Source organism: Drosophila suzukii, chromosome 4 (genome assembly GCF_043229965.1).
Source record: "Drosophila suzukii chromosome 4, CBGP_Dsuzu_IsoJpt1.0, whole genome shotgun sequence".
Taxonomy (NCBI): Eukaryota; Metazoa; Arthropoda; class Insecta; order Diptera; family Drosophilidae; genus Drosophila; species Drosophila suzukii.
In genome coordinates this window covers 1,983,465-2,004,337 of record NC_092083.1, presented here as the reverse complement: position 1 = coordinate 2,004,337, position 20,873 = coordinate 1,983,465, and the positions used below count along the sequence as shown (strand labels likewise).

At 38.0% G+C, this 20,873-nt stretch overlaps 1 protein-coding gene across 8 annotated transcripts in view; it reads left to right on the top strand.

Annotated features, from left to right (window-relative positions):
• The window catches only part of Crk (Crk proto-oncogene, adaptor protein), a 61,286-nt gene that overhangs the window by 10,747 nt on the left and 29,666 nt on the right, over window positions 1-20,873 (top strand). For 2 of the 8 annotated variants that reach the window (XM_017088507.3, XM_017088501.3), the window contains 2 exons: window positions 6,440-6,513; window positions 6,615-7,077. The exons of 1 other annotated variant lie outside the window; for it this stretch is intronic. In XM_017088507.3, coding sequence (XP_016943996.1) covers window positions 6,440-6,513; window positions 6,615-6,640 — 100 coding nt within the window. In that variant the 3' untranslated portion in view covers window positions 6,641-7,077. Of the gene's footprint in view, window positions 1-2,661; window positions 2,743-2,803; window positions 3,163-6,439; window positions 6,514-6,614; window positions 7,078-20,873 lie in introns of those variants that run through there. 5 more of the 8 variants (XM_017088500.4, XM_070997189.1, XM_036814285.3 and 2 more) reach the window with 3 other exon arrangements.

The window sequence follows — 20,873 nt, the reverse complement described above, 5'->3', positions numbered from 1 at the left end:
AACGCGAGTGTTTTTTACACTCACACTAAAGCAAGGCAAACTTGTGATGGTATGTGTGTGCCGACCGCTGTTCTAGATACTTAAGTGCTCGGTCTAGTTTTACCATGCTTAACTCTTTAACTATTTAAAACGTTGTAAAATCCAAATCTCTCAAAATTCGAAAAAGGTATTTTATACTGTTAGCATGAGGCGTAAATCCACCTTCATCGCTATCTTTTGAAACTATTACTGCAATAACTGATCAGGCCAAGTTTGCCAAGTTTTTTCTAACGACATATTCTAATTTACCTCATTCTTCACAGATTTATTTTTACACTGTATACAAGTCGAAATTTATATGCTGTCCCACCTTAAACGAAAGCTCTCTAATTTTTGATCTTCAACGTGTTAAGCCCGTCTATTCACCTGGTCCCGATGGAATTCCTTGCTGCGTGCTTAGAAGAGGCGGAGACCCCTTCTCAAATTGTTAACGTTATCTTTAGAATCCTCAAAATTTCCCCATATGTGGAAGGAGTCGTTTATAATTCCTCTCCACAAGAAAGGTAGCAAAGTGCATGCAAATAATTATAGAGGTATCACTAAATTTTCAGCGATCCCAAAGCTTTTCGAAAATATTATTAATTTTCATTTGCATAACCTCTGTAGGTCTGTTATATCTCCGTGTCAACGCGGGTTTCTGAAACGTAGATCAACAAACATTAACCTTTTGGAATTTACGAGGGTGGTCCGATAAGTACTTAGCCTCCAAAAGAAAAACGAAAATTTTGGAAAAGTGGTGAATTATTTCTCAACATAATCTCCTTTTAGCTCGATACACTTGACCCAGCCATGCTCCAACTCTAACCCGTCGGAAAAATACTTTTTCTCGAGGTCAGCAAAGTAGGCCTCTGTCGCGGCAACGACCTCCTCATTTGACTCAAATTTCTGTCCAGCGAGTGACCTTTTCAAGTTTGGAAACAAAAATAAGTCACACGGGGCCAAATCTGGAGAATATGGTGGTAGTCGATGTAGATCACACCTTGTAAATCCCAAAAAACGGTGGCCATCACCTTTCCGGCCGATGGGACAGTCTTCGCCTTCTTCGGAGCAGGTTCGCCGGGTGAAGTCCACTGTTTCGACTGTTCCTTGGTCTCGGGTGTGAACCAGTGGATCCATGTTTCGTCGACGGTCACGAAACGACGCAGAAACTCCTTCGGATTGCGCTTAAACAGAGTCAAACACTGCTCTGAAGTGGTCTCACGGTTGCGTTTGTTGTCCGGAGTGAGCAAACGCGGCATCCATCGCGCCGACAGCTTTCTCATGCCCAAAATTTCTTCTGTCTCAGCTATCTCTCGTATCTCCAATCGGCAGTCTGCCAATACGAGATCGTGGATTTTTGTCACGTTGTCCTCCGTGGTAGCCGTTTTCGGGGCACCTGGGCGTGGCTCATCAAAAACGAACGTGCGAACACGTTGAAACTCGTTAAACCAATTTTTGAGGGTCGCCATCGAAGGAGAAGAGTCACCGTACTCAGCATCGCTGCGGGATTTCCCCTCCAAAAACAAGAATCGAATCACAGACCGATATTGCTCTTTCTCCATTTTTCTAAAATCCGCGGACACGTCCGAATCCACACGCAGTCAAAACAAAACTACGAATCCGATTAGGCTGAAATTTCGACAGTAGCCGTCTACGAGAATGTACTACACGATAGAAAATTTCTCTTGCGATAGTGACGCCATCGGGCGGTGAGGCTAAGTGCTGTAAGTAAGACTGCCCTCATACATCATTTGTAAAAAGGGGATAAAATAAATATATTTACAAGCAGACGTCATTTATGTTACACCGACTTTAGTACAGCATTTGACTCTGTGAATCACGTTCTTCTGAGTACATTGAGTATTGTTCACCCGTCAGGAGTACCCAATACAGAATTCATGTTGATCGTATTGAATCTGTACAAAAGAAATTTTTGATATTTGCTTAAAGGCGCCAAAACTTGGATGGAAACCTACTTTTACCTTCTTATTCTTATCGATAAGTGTCTACCTATTTACAAAATATAAAAATCCGAAATCATGTGTTGTAATCGCTAGATGGCGCTCAGTAATTGGAAAAAGGCGCTTTGCTGATTGCATATCCATCTCCCTTGCACTTCCTTTATCTGATAGTCGTGGCACTCGACTATATCGTTCTTCCTTGCTTGATATTGTACTTCACTAAAATCGAAATATATTTATTTTAAAAAAATGACACAAATTGTTATAAAGATGACGGACTATAGATTGTGTCAAATCATGCGTGAAAAACCCTAATTTATCGAAATAAAATACTCTCAGGCCTGGACAACCAAATTATCTTAATTCTATGTTATTATTAGTGTTACTATGTGCTTCTAGTTTTTCAAACAAGCATACTAGCTACTGAGCTAAAAACATTATTTCGACCACAATACTTTAACTTGAGATATTTTGAAATCAGATTCAGCTACAGCCCAAACTTAGGCGGTCGTTTATAATCTAAACGTATGCCACATTGCTATACCTGTGACTGCTAAATACGTCAATAGTACTGTCAGTTCTTCCGAAATATAAGTAGTACCGTCTTAACCTTTTAACCAAATTCTAGCTCTTTCACTCTTAATGCTTTCATGTAGTCTACAATATTTAATATTTTTTATAGCATGATGATGATGAAGATGCAGTAAAAATTATTGCCGCTTTTAATTTGCGTGGAAGCACACTTAAGAGGACAGATCTAAACGTAAGTATTCAAATTTAAATTCCATAATAATAATAATGTTTTTATAAAATAAATAATATAGCGCAAACTGCCTGCATACGCCCGCGTAAAACAGTCAAGGGTTCCAAACGCCTATGATAAGACTGCATTGAAATTGGAAATTGGTGATATAATTAAAGTCACTAAAACAAATATTAATGGACAATGGGAGGGGGAACTAAATGGAAGAAATGGTCACTTCCCATTCACGCACGTTGAATTTGTCGATGATTGTGATTTAGGAAATAACTCCACGGAAGTACGGTAAATGGCGATAGGAGCGAATGGATAGACCAATGAACCATTCTGGATCATTTTTGTTTTTAAGTTAATTGTATGAAAATTAAGTTCTGCAAACCAATTGTTAACATAATCAGAAAATTAAATAATCAATAATTTAAAGGGACCTTGGGTCTAATTGGGTATGTAATCGGGTAATCTTTTCTTTCTGTATCTCGGTGCTTTCAGGCCGACCACGACGAAGGCATGGTACAATGCAAAATTAAAGTTGCATTGCGTCGCAAGATTTTATACATGTTGTTATACCCGTTACTCGTAGAGTAAAAGGGTATACTAGATTTGTCGGAAAGTATGTAACAGGCAGAAGGAAGCGTTTCCGACCCCATAAAGTATATATATTCATGATCAGGATCACCAGCCGAGTCGATCTAGCCATGTCCGTCTGTCTGTCTGTCCGTCTGTCCGTCTGTCCGGATGAACGCTGAGATCTCGGAAACTATGAGAGCTAGGCTATTGAGATTTGGCGTGCAGATTCCTGAGCTTCTTACGCAGCGCAAGTTTGTTTCGGCACAGTGCCACGCCCACTCTAACGCCCACAAACCGCCCAAAACTGTGGCTCCTACAGTTTTGATGCTATATAGAAAATTTTAACTGAAATGTAATGTTCTCATCAATACCTATCGATTGACCCAAAAAAAGTTTGCCACGCCCACTTTAACGCCCACAAACCGCAAAAACCTGTGACGCCCACAATTTTCATGCTAGATAAGAAATTTTCACTGAAATGTGTTGGTCTCGTCAATACCTATCGATTAATCCAAAAAAAAATTTGCCACGCCCACTCTAACGCCCATAACGCTTAAATCTGTATACCGCCGGTAGGTGGCGCATTTTAATCTCGCTTTGCTGCTTGCATATCTCCATTTAGCTGAGTAACGGGTATCTGATAGTCGAGGTACTCGACTATAGCGTTCTCCCTTGTTTTTATTGAATAGTATGTAACAGGTAGAAGGAAGGATAACTAGCGCTGTGCAATCTTGGGAGCACTCGCTTTGATATCTCCATCTCCCTCGCACTCTCCTTAGCCGAGAATCGGGTATCGAGTTCCTCGACTACTACCTGTTACTCAGTTGTTTAATAAAATACTTGGTCGAATAGCTTTGTTTGAAATAGTTATACTTTCTGCGCCGTTCAAATTGCAATTACATAACTATTGACTGGCTTTGACGTAATAGCAAACTTTACACAAAATATTCTGGTTCGTGCGGTTTATGTCATAAAGATAGGTGATGTAATGTAATCATGAACATGTAATAAATCCCAATTTACCCTAACAAAATCATTGAGAATAAGTAAGGTGTCGGCGACACCAAGCGGATGGTAGCGCTTCTAGTGACCGTACAAGAATTTAACTTATAACATTAGCTATTCATAAGTTTTAGACTAATATTGTGATCGGTATTATTAGTGACTTATAAAATTTGCGCGCCAGGCAGACTTTAACGTTGTGGAAGTTTTACCTGTTACAAACTTACAATATACTCGTAGACTAAAAAGGTACTAGGCTACACATGTAACCTTGCGCAAATTTAATCCCGATGGCGCTGAATCAGACAAGTTAGCCTGGTGTACAACATCCGACCTCATATTTGCAAACCATGTTCTAGAGGGCAGCGGTTTGGTGACTACTTTAAGCAATTGTTGGCACACATAGCCAGCTTATTGACAACAGTTTGTTGCGCTGGATATATACCACAAGCAGCAATGAGCTACAACAACAACTGCAATCTCACGCTTTTAAGAATCGTAATGCGGAAGAGAATGCAGATTCAACTGGTCCAGAGCGGAAGAAGTCCAAGTTCCAAGTGAAATGTCACCACTGCGGAATAATATTAACGACTGCAAAAAGGACAGAACGCAAGAGGAAACAAGAAAGGAAGTTAGCTTCGGCAAGCCGAAGCTTATATACCCTTGCAACTATAACTATTAAATTTAAAAAAACAAAAAATTATATTCCCAATAGTATAAGATAATATGTCAAAAAACACCGAAGCTATAATTTGTTTCATATTATTTTCCTACCAATTTTCCGATCGTTCCTATGGCAGCTATATGATATAGTCGTCCGATTTTGATAAAATTAAATTCGAAATTCAGATCTAATTAAAAAATGTTATTTCCAAGCGAAGGAGGTTATATGTTAAAAAACACCGAAGCTATAATTTGTTTCATATTATCTTCCTACCAATTTTCCGATCGTTCCTATGGCAGCTATATGATATAGTCATCCGATTTTGATAAAATTAAATTCGAAATTCAGAACTAATTAAAAAATGTTATTTCCAAGCGTTGGAGGTTATATGTTGAAAAACACCGAAGCTATAATTTGTTTCATATTATTTTTCCACCAATTTTACGACCGTTCCTATGGCAGCTATATGATATAGTCTTCCGATTTTGATAAAATTAAATTCGAAATTCAAAACTAATTAAAAAATGTTATTTCCAAGCTTAGGAGGTTATATGCTAAAAAACACCAAAGATATAATTTTTTTAAATTTGTTTTTCCTATTATTCCTATGGGAGCTATAAGATATAGTTGTCCGATCCGGCTGGTTCCGACTTATATACTACCTGCAAAAGATATAAGACTTTTGGGAAAGTTTCAGCCCGATAGCTTTAAAACTGAGAGACTAGTTTGCGTAGAAACGGACGGACAGACGGACATGGCTAGATCGACTCGTCTAGTCATGCTGATCAAGAATATATATACTTTATGGGGTCGGAAACGTCTCCTTCACTGCGTTGCAAACTTCTGACTGAAATCAATATACCCTCTGCAAGGGTATAAAAATCAGAACGGGAGCAGTAACTTTGAGGTGAAGGGTCGAGTCGATATACGTCGTTTCAAGTGCAACTAAAAGGGAAACTACGCTACATCATGTTGTTGCACATTACAAAATATTTCTGATATAAATGTTGAAGAAATTAAGAAATGTAGAGATTTCATTGCATGTGGTAAACTTCAAATAAGATGTTTTGATTGGCCGCGAAATATTAAGTCAGTCAATACAAAAAGAGTTTATGTCGTAATTATGAAAATCCTGTAGATTCCGATAAGACGGCATTAAAAACATTTTAAAACGCCATTCCGATTTGTTTAAAGGCGGAATACCACAGACTCGTGTAATGACAGGGCATTTGGAAATTAAGTTAATAGATCCCCAAAAGACAGTGCAGCGCAGGCTATATAGACTTAGCGAAGATGAGAAAGAGCATGTACGTTATAAAATCGATGAGCTTCTGAAATCTTTTGTTACTCGCCCCAGCTGTTCACCTTTCGGTAGTCCGATGATGCTCGTTAAAAAGAAAAACGGTAGTGATCGTTTTTGTATTGATTTCCCTGCTTTAAATGATCACCCATTGCCTCTAATTTCAGACCAAATGGCTATGTTACTTGGGGCAAGCAATTCCTCATGTCTCGATATGGTCAGCGGCTTTTATCAAATACAGGTACATTCATTCAATTAAGCGATCCCCCAGGGATGACTGAGGGACAAAATGAATTTTTGAATATGCCTTTTGGTTTGAAAAACGCTTCTTCTGTGTTTTAGCACGCTTTATATACAGCTTTGGGTAATCTTTCATACACTTACGCCATCGTGTACATCGATGATGTTTAACTGTAGCGGAAACTAAGGATGAAACTTTACCGATTGCAGATTGTGCTAGAAAACTTGAGCAAGGATAGATTTTCATTTAACGTAACGAAGTGTTCCTTTCTTAAAACTCGGGTTGAACACCTTTGAATAATTGAAGTGAGCAATTCATTTTAAAATACCTTACCTCAAAGAAACATTCTGATTTCGTTTGGCTGTTAAAGCATGAAATATTTCGCTAGTAATTAATATCTGTTTTAACCCAGGAGTCGGTGCCAACAATATTAGACCCTCAGCACTCGATAGAACTGCACACGTGGGCCAGTACAATCGGATATGGGCAATATTTATACATAGAATAGATAAAAAGCTGAAATTATTCCACTTATGGAATTAATAAACAATTGTTGAAATTCAATCTAAGCCATATTCTGGCCGAGGTTTGTTGGATAATATTTTTGAATTAAGAAGTCAGTCTATTTCGGATTGAAGGCGCGATCGGACAATCCAAAAAAGATAGAAAGTAAAAGTGTCTGGTGTCCTGATGTTAAGTTAAGTAAACTAAAGTCTAACATAAAATAAAAATAAAAAATTTAATTTTTTAAAATCATCGCCTAATCATAAAAATAATTGGCGCCCAACGTGGGGCTGCGTCATCAAAAGTTGAAAAAACAATTTATTAAAAATAGACATCAACATTTTTAGTGGGAAAATTAAAACATCCACCAACGGCACGTAACAAAGTGACAGTAATAGTTTTAAATTTAAAAAGAAAACAATTTATGAAATAAACAATTTAAAAGTATTAAGTGGATTAAAAGGGGACCGAAGATCTAACTCACAAGTAAAATATTAAGAACACTTTAACAGATAAATTTCAAACGCACAAAAAATAAAATTTGTTTAAACTAAAAAACGATCAAAACCAAATGAAAACAACTCTAAGAAAACACCAGCATTTTCACCAACAATTGAAAGAAAGAAAAGCCCACAACCAGAATGAAGGCCCCGTCAGAGAGTATCTAATAGCACAGGCTGAATTAGTTCAGCCAGATTATAGTAAATAATTTACAACCGACGCGTTGTACTAAGTCAAGATAATAAACCAATTTTTTTTATTTTAAGAACATTGAACAAAACAACTTAGTGTCACAAAAAAATGAATTTTTAGCCATGGTATGGACAAGACACATATTTGAATATGATACAGTTGAGAATTTAGTAATTATGTTTAGGGAGTATCTTCCACCTTACGTAACTGTTGCAATTCATTGTAGTTTAGAAGATTTATATCATATTCAAGTATCTTTAAAAAATAATTTTACTAACAAATTTCTTTTTACGCGAATAATTCTTCAGGACAAAGAAAATGCTTAAGATAGAGCTATAACAATAGAAGAATCACACAGTCGAGTTCAAACAAATCATTAGATTATATTATTAACCCAATTTATATACAAAACTAAAAGAATATTTTAAAAATTGTAAAAATTGCAGTGAAAACAAATATATTGGAGAAGCTCCAGTACCAACTAAATAGGGAGAAAACTAACATATTGATATATACTATGCGCAAAGTCTAATGTTTATAACTTGTATCGACTTGTATCCTACAAGTTAAAGAAATTCAATATAAATTAAACATTGAATATAAGGTAATGGAACTACTTCAACAATTTATCCAGGCCTAAGTACTTATGACCCATAGTGAACCGAGCTTTACCTCGGCCCAATTGAAGTATTTTGCACAAAGGTGCGGATTAACTTTACACTACGCAAACCAGTGGCACAGTACCTAAAACGGACAGGTTGAAAGGGCACATTCGACATTGATTGATTTTTTGTCTTATTCAGGCATTTATTGCGAGTGTCTTGTGTTTGTTTATTAACAAAGCTTAGCCTAACAGTTGTTATTGTTTTTAACTCGATTTTCCAGTAAACGGGTATGTGGATATAGTTATTTTAACACTTCTGTTAGATTTGTTTAATCTCCTTGCTTTGTTAGTGTAATTTACACTCTCTAAACTTGCTAAAACTCTTTTATTCCTTCCCTCTCTCCTGCTCTTTATTACAACTGTAATTTACACTCTCTCTGATCCTGCCGAACTTCTGGTAGACTTTTGGTGTGCTATTCTCTTATTGTCTCCCTCTTGCTTTCCTTACATTGTAACTGTTCGTGCGTAAGGGTGTCAGTGTCCTACAAGCTACGCTCAGTCGATAGAAGATTTATTCTCTCGTGCTCTCTTACATTTAATTTAATACGCGATCTTGCGTTCTTATTATACCCGTTACTCGTAAAGTAAAAGGGTATACTAGATTGGTTGGAAAGTATGTAACAGGCAGAAGGAAGTGTTTCCGATCCCATAAAGTATATATATTCTTGATCAGGATCACTAGCCGAGTCGATCTAGCCATGTCCGTCTGTCCGGATGAACGCTGAGATCTCGGAAACTATAAGAGATAAGAGAACTATATGAGATTTGGCGAGCAGATTCCTGAGCTTCTTACGCAGCGCAAGTTTGTTTTAGCAGAGTGCCACGCCCACTCTAACGCCCACAAACCGCCCAAAACTGTGGCTCCTACAGTTTTGATGGTAGAATAAAAACTGAAATGTATTGTTCTCATCAATACCTATCGATTGACCTAAAAAATTTTGCGACGCCCACTTTAACGCCCACAATCCGCCCAAACCTGTGACGCCCACAATTTTCATGCTAGATACAAAATTTTAACTAAAATGTATTGCTCTCGTCAATACCTATCGATTGATCAAAAAAAGTTTGCCACGCCCACTCTAACGCCCATAACGCTTAAATCTACCGCCGGTAGGTGGCGCATTTTAATCTCTCTTTGCTGCTTGCATATCTCCATTTCCCTTTGGTCCCTTAAGCTGAGTAGCGGGTATCTGATAGTCGAGGTACTCGACTATAGCGTTCTACCTTGTTTTTTTCGTGTTTTGTGCCTTTGTGGTTTTGGAATTTGATCCCAGTGCCAAATTTACTTGAGGTATTTTTCATTTACTATCTTATTTTATTTAATTTTCTTTAAATGGCTCCTGTCTGTTCTAAGAAACATTTGTACTCTTCCGTCTTAAACTAAAGACCTTTTTATTTTCTGCTGGCTCTGCGAATCGATGATGCACGTTAAATGTGCAGGATTTACTGACAGAGTCGAAGACTTTATTGATCTGAATTCTGGTCTCATGTGTTCATGCGGATCCTGCAAGAAAATGGTAGTTGAGATGAGATAATAATAAAAAATTACTAACTGAGTCGCCCAAACGCAAAAAAAGCCATCTTAGCGGCCGTTAATACGATCACGGTATCCACCCCAAATCCGAAGTGGCAGCATTTTCTGTTGACACAGGGGTAAGTGAGCCAACTGTGCCTATGGATACAGCTAATTCCGGTGAAGTCACTGTTTCTGGAAGTCTGGTGGTAAAAAAATCTTTAGTGCTGGCTAAGTCAAACAATTCGGCGCCGACCGCAGCTATAGGTACAGAAGGTACCGTATCTGGCTTTCAGCTTAGTGAGGTTCAGACTGCTGCTGGGGGACGTAAGAAATTGTCAGTTGTTCCACATAGGAAGCAATTATTTGTTTCTAGATTCACCCCAGATACCACATCTGTATATTCCTACATTCCACTTGGCTCTGATTTAATAATTTATGAGCACCATCTGTCTGCGATAAAATCTGTTCTATACCTTTTTTCTAACAGAGACCTTTTGATTGTTTTGCGTGACTTTAATATCCTTGATATTTCTTGGTCTCCTCCTACTGACTCACTTGTCGCTATACCCTTATCCGTCCATGATTTTGAAGATGGCCTTTTAGAATTATCGTTACAGCAAGTAGACAATTAGATCTTGTGTTTGCTTCAGTCCCGTCTGAATTCACGGTATCTAGAATTGACGCTCTTGTTTAACCTGAAGACCGATATCATCCAAAAATCGAGTTGACAATCTGCCTCCCTTGCGTTGATACCCTCTCTCCTTTAGTTTCTCCAACTAAAATGAGATGTTTTCGAAAATGTGACTATAATAAACTTAACGATATGATTTCTCAATATAATTGGACAGACTTGTACAATTGTATGGATATTGAAAGTGCCACTGAACTATTCTATATAGTGTTAAATACTTTTTTTAACGAATGCGTTCCTGATAGGCTTCCTTCAAGGCTAAACAGGCCTCCATGGTTTACCAATGCGCTTCAAAGACTTAAAATTTAAAAAAAAAAAAAAAAAACTATACAAAATCTGGTAAGCCATTTTATTTTTCGGAATATGTGATGGATCGATCGGATTTTAATGTTCTCAATAGTCATTGCTGTATTTAAGTCGATGTAAAATTGAATTTTCAAATGATCCGAAGCAGTTTTATAACTTTCTTAATGCCAAGCGTATGTCATCGGCATTGCCTTCATGGAACGTTTAATCGCAATGGGGGCATCGACGGGATCTGAATCTGCTGATTTATTTGCCGAGTTTTTATCAAATTCTAACTACCCAAATCCCTTAAATACGGCAAATTGTAATTTACCCCAGAAATTACGGAAAGTTCTCTCTTAAGAGATTTAGCAACAACAACTCCAACTTATTCTCCCGGTACAGATGGACTCCCTGGGTGTGTGCTTTAGTTTTGTGCGTCAACCATGTGTAAACCGATTCATAAACTTTTTAATTTGCCTATTTTATTATCAGTTTTTCCTACTATCTGGAATGACTCTTTTATCATTCCACTTCACAAAAAGGGTGCGAAGGCGGATGCCCAGAATTATAGAGGTATTTCTAAATTGTCGGCAATTACATACATTACATATTATCACTTCTCATTTGCAACATTTATGTTCCTCGCTAATATCACTGTGTCAACATGGTTTTGTTAAGCAAGATCGGCCACCACCAACCTTCTTGAATTGTCATCTATTGTAATAAATGGATTTAAGAAAAAAATTCAGATTGACGTTATATATACAGATTTTAGTAAGGCCTTTGACTTTGTCAACCACTCTCTCCACTCTTTCCATGTAATCTATTAACTTGGATTTCAAGTTGTTTGAATGGTAGGACTCAGATGGTTATATTCAAGAACGCTGCTTTAAAGTGATCTACTTGACATCTGGAGTGCCTCAGGGTAGTCATTTGGGACCTTGGCTGTTTACTTTGTTTATTAATGATCTTCCCTCTATCATAACACATTCTCGTGTACTAATGTATGCTAATGATGTTAAGCTTTGTTTATCATATAATGATATAGCGTCGGGCTTTAACTGCAGTCAGATATTGATTGTTTTCAAGGATGGTGTGAGTACCACATATTAAATTTGAATTTATAGGGGTACTCCACTTTTGTTAGTTTCTGTCTTCAAAATACGCCCCTCGACCGTATATATTCAGTTAATGATTTAGGTGTTCTTCTGGACCCAAAACTTAAATTTGACTGTCACTGTCAACAAAGCCATGAGTGTTCTTGGGTTTATAAAGCGTTGGTCAAAGAATTTGATCACCCTTATACAACCAAATTATTATTTACCTCCCTTGTCCGTCCTATTTTGGAATATCAATAATATCAAGTGCATATTGACCGTATCCGTACAAAATTTTTTTTTCTTTTTGCCCTTCGTAGTTAGAACTGGGATTAAAACGTAAGGCTACCTTCCTATCAGAGTAGATTACTATTGCTTAATTTACCTACACTTGTAAATCGTAGAATAATGCTGGGTACTATTTTTATGCAAAATCTTATAAGAGGTGATGTAGATTCTGTAGAACTTGTAAACCGCCTAACTTTCAATGTTCCTGTTAGACTAACACGAAATTATTATACTCTAAATTTGCCACGATGTACATCAAATTTTTGTCTGCACGAGTCTTTTCGCGTGCTATGTAATAATTATAAACACCCTTTATCATTTAATTCGCACATCAACTTCTATCTCGGTATCCTGTCTCTATTTGTTTTTTGTATCTTCCTCGAGAACTCGCATTTTTTGTCCAAATTGATAAAAGGGCCCCGCGCGTAAAAAGCACGTGCTTGGTGTCCTTGGGCCACTTGTCTGTCCTGCTCGTAGTGCATCAACGTCCATCATCATATTCATTCCACAACGATCCAAAATCCTTTTGACATTCCTTATAATAAAATCGAGCACTATTATAATTCTAAAATATTGAAAAAAAAAAAAAGGAAGCTAACTTCGGCAAGCCGACGTTTGTATACCCTTGCCGTTATTATTATTGAATTTAAAAATACAAAAAATGATATACCCAATAGTATAAGATAATATGTCAAAAAACACCGAAGCTATAATTTGTTTCATTTTATTTTCCCACCAATTTTCCGATCCGAAAACAAAAAAAAAAATAAATAAATATTGCGGGATGCGACAGTTCAGCATGAGCTTTTATTTTAAACAAAAATGTAAGTTCTAGAAGCTTGAAAAAGAAAAGCTTCTGGGCAAGGTTGGATAAGATTCTAGAATTAAGAAGTCAGTTTATTTCGGATTGAAACCGCGATCTTGTTTCTTGATGTAATAGTAATTTAATTGAATTAAAGTCAAAAACCAATAAAATAAAGTAAAAATTAAAAATAAAAAATTAATTTTTTAAAATCAACAATCATTACAATAATTTGTAATTTGATATCCAGTACACGAAAAAAGAATGAATAGCACACGTAGATTTTTTGTCAAGGAATGCACCGGTCAACGAATGTAGGATAGTGGGAAAAAATAGTTGAAACACGGGTTGAATTGACTGAGATAACTGAAAATCTGCTAGTTTCTGAACAGATACATGAAAATTGCATTACCTGTAAGCTAGCTAAGCCACCAGTTGGAAAAATTCAGGTCGCATTACATCCAATTCCTAAGGTAGAAATTCCGTGGCACACCGTGCATATTGACAAACCGTTTTCTGGTAGATGCGCTTACAAAATATGTTTTTTTTCATCATACCTTAAAAATTGGCACTGTCGTATGTTTGTTCGGAGTGCCCACTCGCATCATAGCGGATCAGGGCAGTAACTTTGCGAGCTTAGGATTCCGTGAATCTTGTGCTTCCCGAAAAATTGTGTTACACTTAATGGCTACAGGTGCGAGTACAGAAAACGGCCAGGTAGAACTTAAATTAGCACACTTAAGAGTATGTTGACCGCCGTCTTAGCCAGTCACAGGTCGTGGCAAGACGCTTTAACTGAAGTACAGCTGGCGAGGAATTGTACGGCCCTTTGAGTCACCAAGGTCAGGCCATAACAAATGCTAGTTGGTAAAGAAGCTAGACCTCTTGTCGATAAGTGATGAAGAGCATAATTTAAATGTAAGGGAATATTTTAGAAAACAAGCTAAAGAAAACATTGAAGCCAATGCTCGTTACGACAAACGCAGGTTTGATAAGGCAAAAATAATAAAGTATAACGTAGGAGACCATGTGTTGTTAAAAAATGAAGCGCATCACCAAACAAAGCTTGACCTAAAGTTTAAAAGTCCTATTTAAATAATAATGTTACTAGAAGGACGGTAAGTTTTAAGATCATTAATAAGTAAAAGAACGTATAAGTATGCGCATAAGTTTTTATTTATTTATTTATTTCGCCAACAGTTGGTACCTTAACTGGCTACTTGTCTATTACTAAACTAAATACTAAGGGACGAAAGGTTATTGTAAAGGGTTTTCTTAATTAATTCCCTAGGGGAGCATGGGTCCAGCCGCATGTGAGATGGAAGTTTGTTCCAGTAGAACAAGGCTCTACACAGAGGCTCATTAAAAGCATAGTTAGCTCTATATGCCGGAATAAAAAAAGGTTCAAATTACCTTAAAGACCTACCAGGTACGGAAAAGCCTATGCTACTCAGCAATGCAGGGCAGTCTATTTTGGAGGACAGCAGGTCACAAATAAAAACTAGTGCGCTAGTTGTTCTACGATCTTGTAGGGAAGAAAGGTGCACAAGACGACATTTCGCAGAGTAAGAGGGAACCGGGTCATTAAAGTTTAGAGGAAGAAAGATAGGAATTTTTTTTGAACACGCTCAATACGATTGATGTGTGTAGTTCCAGTCGGACTCCAGACAAACGAAGCATATTCCAATCTGGACCTAATGAACGAAGAAAATAGGCTTAGTTTCGTGTACGGATCTTTAAATTGCGTGGAATTTCGTTTTACAAAACCATACATAGCGTATGCCTTTGGAATTATGTAGTTTATGTGATCCATGAAAGTAAATTTGGTATCAAACATAACTCCTAGGTCCAGTGATTCATTTCTTAAGGAAAGAACATGGGAACTAATGGAATAAGAGCTAAGGATAATAATTAATTGTTTGCTGTACCTAACGTAGAAACATTTTGACACGTTCAGAGGCAACTTATTACGAGAACACCAATTTCCCACTTTTACTAGGTCATTTTGAAGAAGTTCACTATCGGAGATTGAATTCACAGACGTAAATATTTTAAGATCGTCCGCAAACAACAGGAATTCAGAATTTGTTATGCAATAGCTTAAATCATTAATGAAGATGATGAATAGAAACGGACCCAATGCACTTCCCTGAGGAAGGCCAGAAGTAGCCACATACGGGTTTGAGAAAACACCATTGCACTCTACTCTATAAATCCGCCCATCTAAATAAGATTTAAACCAATTTAATATTGATGAATGAAATCCCAATTTCTGCAATTTTGCCAATAAAGCATTATGGGAGACTTTGTCAAATGCTTTGGCGAAGTCGGTGTAGACTACATCAACTTGATGATGACTGATAAACGAGTGGATGCAAAAAAGATTAAACGTAGCTAAGTTAGTGGTAGTTGACCTTCCAGGCATAAAACCATGTTGGTTAGGACTGATGATCCGACCAGCAAGAAAAGTTAGCTGCTTAGCTACAGTTCGTTCAAACATTTTTGAAACATTACTTAGCTTTGCAATTGGCCTATAATTTGAAACAATGTTTTTGTAACCAGACTTGAATATAGGAGAAACTGTGGCAAGTTTCCATCTATGCGCAAATACGCCAGTGGAAAGAGACTTGTTGAAGATCATTTTTAGGGGCTCACAAAGAACACCTATACAGTTTTTCAAAATAAATGGAGAAAGGCCATCGCAGTCTAATTTTCCTGAGTCGTTAAAACTTTCAGGCGCCATATGACAGTCCAAATCAGTAACATCTAAGCACCCAATATTTAGCATCGTGGCAATGGCACCGAGAGAATCATCGTCATTCCACAGCGAGCTCGGTTCAAAGTTAGATACAAAGTACTTAGCAAATAGATTAGCGACCCCAATATCAGAAGAAGCTGAAAGACTTTCATATGACATATGGGAAGGAAAGTAGGAGGTTGTACGTTTAGAATTGACAAAGTGCCAGAATGACTTAGGATTGGTAATTAGTTTACACTCTATATCAGCAATATATTGGCTGTATAAGAATTTATTGAGGAACTCAAACTCACGCTTATGTTGTTTGTACCGATCAAAGTCGGCAGCTTCACCGCTTTCTATGTAGCGCATATAGAATTTATTTCGGAGATTTTTGTATTTTTTAGTCCTTGTGTGTACCATGGTAGTCTATAAGAACTTTGAACTCTAGTTTTAGCATATCTGCCTATAATAGTAGAGAGAAAAGATATAAAAACTTCATAGGTTGTATTCACATCCGCATGCGAGAGGACTTCCGCCCATCTGATATTAGAAATATCACTACGGATAGAATCTAAACTGCTAGAATTAATATAGGTAAGAGGCAAGCGAGAATTATTTGGTGAGAAAATATAACAAGTAATTAAGATTAATAGGGGCTTGTGATGAGCATCACACGCGGCTAGAGGATTATCGCTGCAGCATAGAGTAAGGCATAAATCAGGGTGTACAAAAATTAGATCTAGAAGCTTATTTAAGTTATTAATCTGGACTAATCCCATACTAAGAAGCTCATCGATGACTAAGATTTCATGGGGAAGATGCAGATTACTGGGAACCATTGCTGAAGACTCAAGATCATGAGCCCACACGAGCGAAGATAGGTTGAAGTCGCCCAAAACACATATATATTGGCCATCTTCCAGCTCATGGTATAGGTGGGCAATGTTGTCAACATGCGCTTTATATAAATCAAAACTGCTGCTTGGGGGTATGTATGATACTGTCAGGAAAATTGTTTCCGTAGGACCAGCGAGAGATACACAGAGTTGGTCGAGCAGAGAATCCTCGTTCTGGAGACAAATAGCAATGCAACGCAGCTCACGCCGCACAGCAATTAAAACTCCGCCACCTCTGGAGCATCGTGTTTTAACGGAATATCGATCCTTACGGAACACATGATAAAGATTTGTATCGAAGAATTCATTATCGAAGAAATCCATGTTGAGCCAGGTTTCAACAAAAATGATGACGCCATGATCACCATGAGACGTTGCCTGGAAAAGGGATTGAGCTTTCGTACGCATACCACCGATATTTTGAAAATAAATATTGAAATTTGTATTGTTAGCGCATATCCGGTCATCCATGGTCATGCTATCAATAACTGGTCCAGCATCATGGCCCGAATCCGTAAGAGGCCTCGCTGGGATTTTATCATAATTAATAAAATTATTTGTAGGAACCTTCAGTAAAGTAGTGGTACGGATACGAATAGGCTGGTGATCGGCGCTCCAAATATTAGGTGGGCAGTCAATATTAGCATTCAAGATATAACTGCACGCAGGTGAATCCACTCCTGGTAATAATGAGCGAGAACGTACTACAGCAGCCGCAGTCCATTGTTGTTGTTGATGGCGAAAGCATCTCCAAAGAGCACCTTCAGAGGAGCACTCTGAGAGGCTCGCCATCCAGCCAAATGTGTCGATAAAAGTTATTGTAGAAAGTCGAACGTCAGAAAGGTAGAGACGGAGAGCGCATAACTATTAGGCGATGAAGAGTAAGAATCCACCCGATTTTCTAGGTAGTTCCGGAGAGAGACGCAAGATGATGAGAGCGCAACTCCGAGGAGCGCGCCGATATTAGAGCCAGGCGGACGGCGAATGTCGCGCACAGCGGACAACAAAAGCTCCAGCTGATGTTGTTGACGGTGCAACGGGAGAGAGGCGCAAGATGATAAGAGCGCAACTCCGAGGAGCGCGCCGATATTAGAACCAGGTGGACTGCGAACGTCTCGCAAAGCAAACAACAAAAGCTCCGGCTGATGTTGTTGATGAAGCATCAGGAGAGCCACGGAAAATGATGTGAGCGCAACTCCGAGGAGCGTGCCGATATTCAAGCCAGGCGGACGGCGAATGTCGCACAAAGTGGACAACAAAAGCTCCGGCTGAGGTTGTTGATGGTGCGTTAGGAGAGAGTCAGAAGATGAAGAGAGCGCAGTGAGAAACGCAAGCAGCTGCCGATGTTGTTGCGAAAACGAATCCGACAAATGAGGAAAGGCTTGCAGACGATGTCCCGCAAAAGTATCGACGCCAGTGGCGTCGAACACTAGGGGTTTTTTGACGGCTGACTTGATGATGAAGTTGGTCCAGGCTCCGACAAATTAGATAGAATTCCATCCCCTACCACAGTGGCCCGCTCTCTATGAATAAATCTATTGACCTTAACTGAGTTCGGCCAGAAATCGTTTTTGAAGACTATATCGTAAAGCTGATCAGGGATACCAAGCTTGAAATTTACAAATTTTAAAGTTGTAACGTCGACATCTTTTTTTACAAGCTTTGCACAAGTGAGAGAACTAGCATCCACCTTAAGCTTGGTGGACACATATTTTAAAACAGCATTCGGCTCTGTATCAGTTGCAAACTTTCCGACATGCAAAAATTTCTTGGTCGGCAAAACATGAAGGTCATCGGCATTAGGAGCCACTCCAACAACATGTTTATTGGGCTTGTTGTTGTTCCTTCTCCTCTTATTTCGAACTTGTATGAAATTTCCTCTCTCCATATCCAGAGCATGATTAGGGGAGCTGCAGCTACGTTGGTAGGCCTCTGTAGACGAGGTTTGGGATTTACATTCTGATGCAATGCATCATCTTTAGGGGGGAACGCCTCCATGAATTTATTTTGAAGGCCCTGATATAAGCGCTCCAGGGCTTTCAATTTTTCATCGAAATCATCTATTTTAGAATGCGAATCATTCGCAACCAAACAGCTATCACATTGCCATAGTATATTTGGATTTAATAAGAGTTTGAGCACATCATCCGGTAGGGCTACGCAAGAAGTATGATAGGCGCGACGGCACAAAGAAGAGCAGCGAACAGCATCCGAAGCCCGAAGCTGGGCCAATGTAACATCGGTTTTGCACTCGGGACAGCGGGGAAGTAACATAGCGAGAATTTTAAGCACGTCTGGACGCAAAGAAAGCTAGATGATGACTGAGGGCATTGCCAATTAGAAGTGATGAACATATAGACGACTCCAATGGAGATTCGTCTGATTCCCAGGTGGGGAATAATGATATGGATGGCACGGTAGGTGCAAATTAAATTCGTCGTTTGTAGATGATTAAAAAAAATTAATTTTTTATTTTAAAACTCGGGTGTTAAACCTTTATTCTTAAACCACAATTAATACAAGAGACTTTTAAAACTTGAAAACCGATCGCGGTCTCGGACAAAATAGGACTGACTTCTTAATTCTAAAAATTTATCCAATTAACCTCGGCCAGAAGCTTTTCCTTCTTTCTTTAGCTTCCAAAACTTTAATTTTTGTTTAGAATAAAAGCTTATGCTGAAACTGTCGCATCTCGTTGTGAAATGAAATTATGCTGACCGATGCAATTTTATTGAAAATTGGAACGCAATATGATTTGAACTTAGAACGCAATACTGTGGGCTTCGAACGAAAGAGTTTGTGCTTCGAACGGAAGCTTGTGTTTACTTTACGATTGGTTTATTTATCTTAGCAAGACGGTCAAGCGCGGCCCTCGAACTAAATGGAAAGGGCAAAGGCAGAATCTTAAACAAATGCAATGTTGCTAAAGGCAAGGGCAACATAGCTGAGATTCAATTCGAAAATTTGTTTATAAATTCCATAAGTGGAACCGTTTCACGGGTTGGATAACTTGCATTGGAATCTCAAGAGAGGACAGAAAGACCGCACCATAGCAGATGGACTTGTTATGCCGGGGGTCGTTGGTGACCGCGCCATAACAGAAGGAATTGTTATGGCGGCGGTCGATATTTGGGTGTAAATGGAAATACACCCGATGATATAATTTTGTAATTAGTTAAAGCTGAATTTTGTGATTATGATTAAAATGAGAATGTAATGAAAAGAATTTATAAAATGTTATCAGGAAACCAATTTAATTATTTTGTCTAAGTCGAAAACTGACTTTTGGGAAGTAGTTCAGAAAGCGCAAAGAGGACGAGCAGAACTTACTGTGTTGGACACCTAACTCCCAAATATATGGAAAAATCAAATAAATCCTGTGACAGGATATTCTTTATCAGGATTAGTCCGTTAGTCTGTCCGTCCGTATGAGCGCTGCGATCTTGGAAACTTTAAAAGCTTGAAAATTCGGATTACACCTGTAGATTCTTGAGTAACTTGTTTGCTACTAATTTATTTATTTATTTTGGTTTTCACTCTTCCTAACGCTACAAGTAAGAAGACTTATAAATTAGTGCGCTAGTCACAATAACTTGCGCAGCGCAACTTTATTTTAGCACGATGCCACACCCAATCTAACGCCCATAATGCTAAAACCTGTCTAGCGGCTACAGTGCCAGGATTTTTGAAAAAGAAAATGGGATTTTTTTTTATATTATGAATACCCATTAACATGCTAAAAATTGTTTAAATCAGACCATTTATATAAAACTTATAATCAAATAAAGTGTGCAATCGCTTTGCGGAACGTATATTTCCATTTCCCTCGCACTCACCTTAGCTGAGAAACGAGCATTTGGTAGACGATGGCGTCGACTATAGCGTTTTTTCTTGTTTTTTTTTAACTCAAACCAAAAAAAAATGTGTAAATAAATAACTTTAACTGGAGTAGTCTAAGAAAGACGAAAAGACGTTAAATCAAAATAATAATAATTTACGTTCATACAGTTTTTAGTGCTAAAAATAAAAAAAAGTGTAAAATTATTATAATCAAGAAGTTCCACAAATAATACTTTGGTGGATGAGCGGTGATCCAAAAAATGAGCGCAAACATCCGTTAACCAGAGAAACGGTTAGATCTCATATTCCTCAACCTGTGATATAGAAGTAGAGAAAACTTC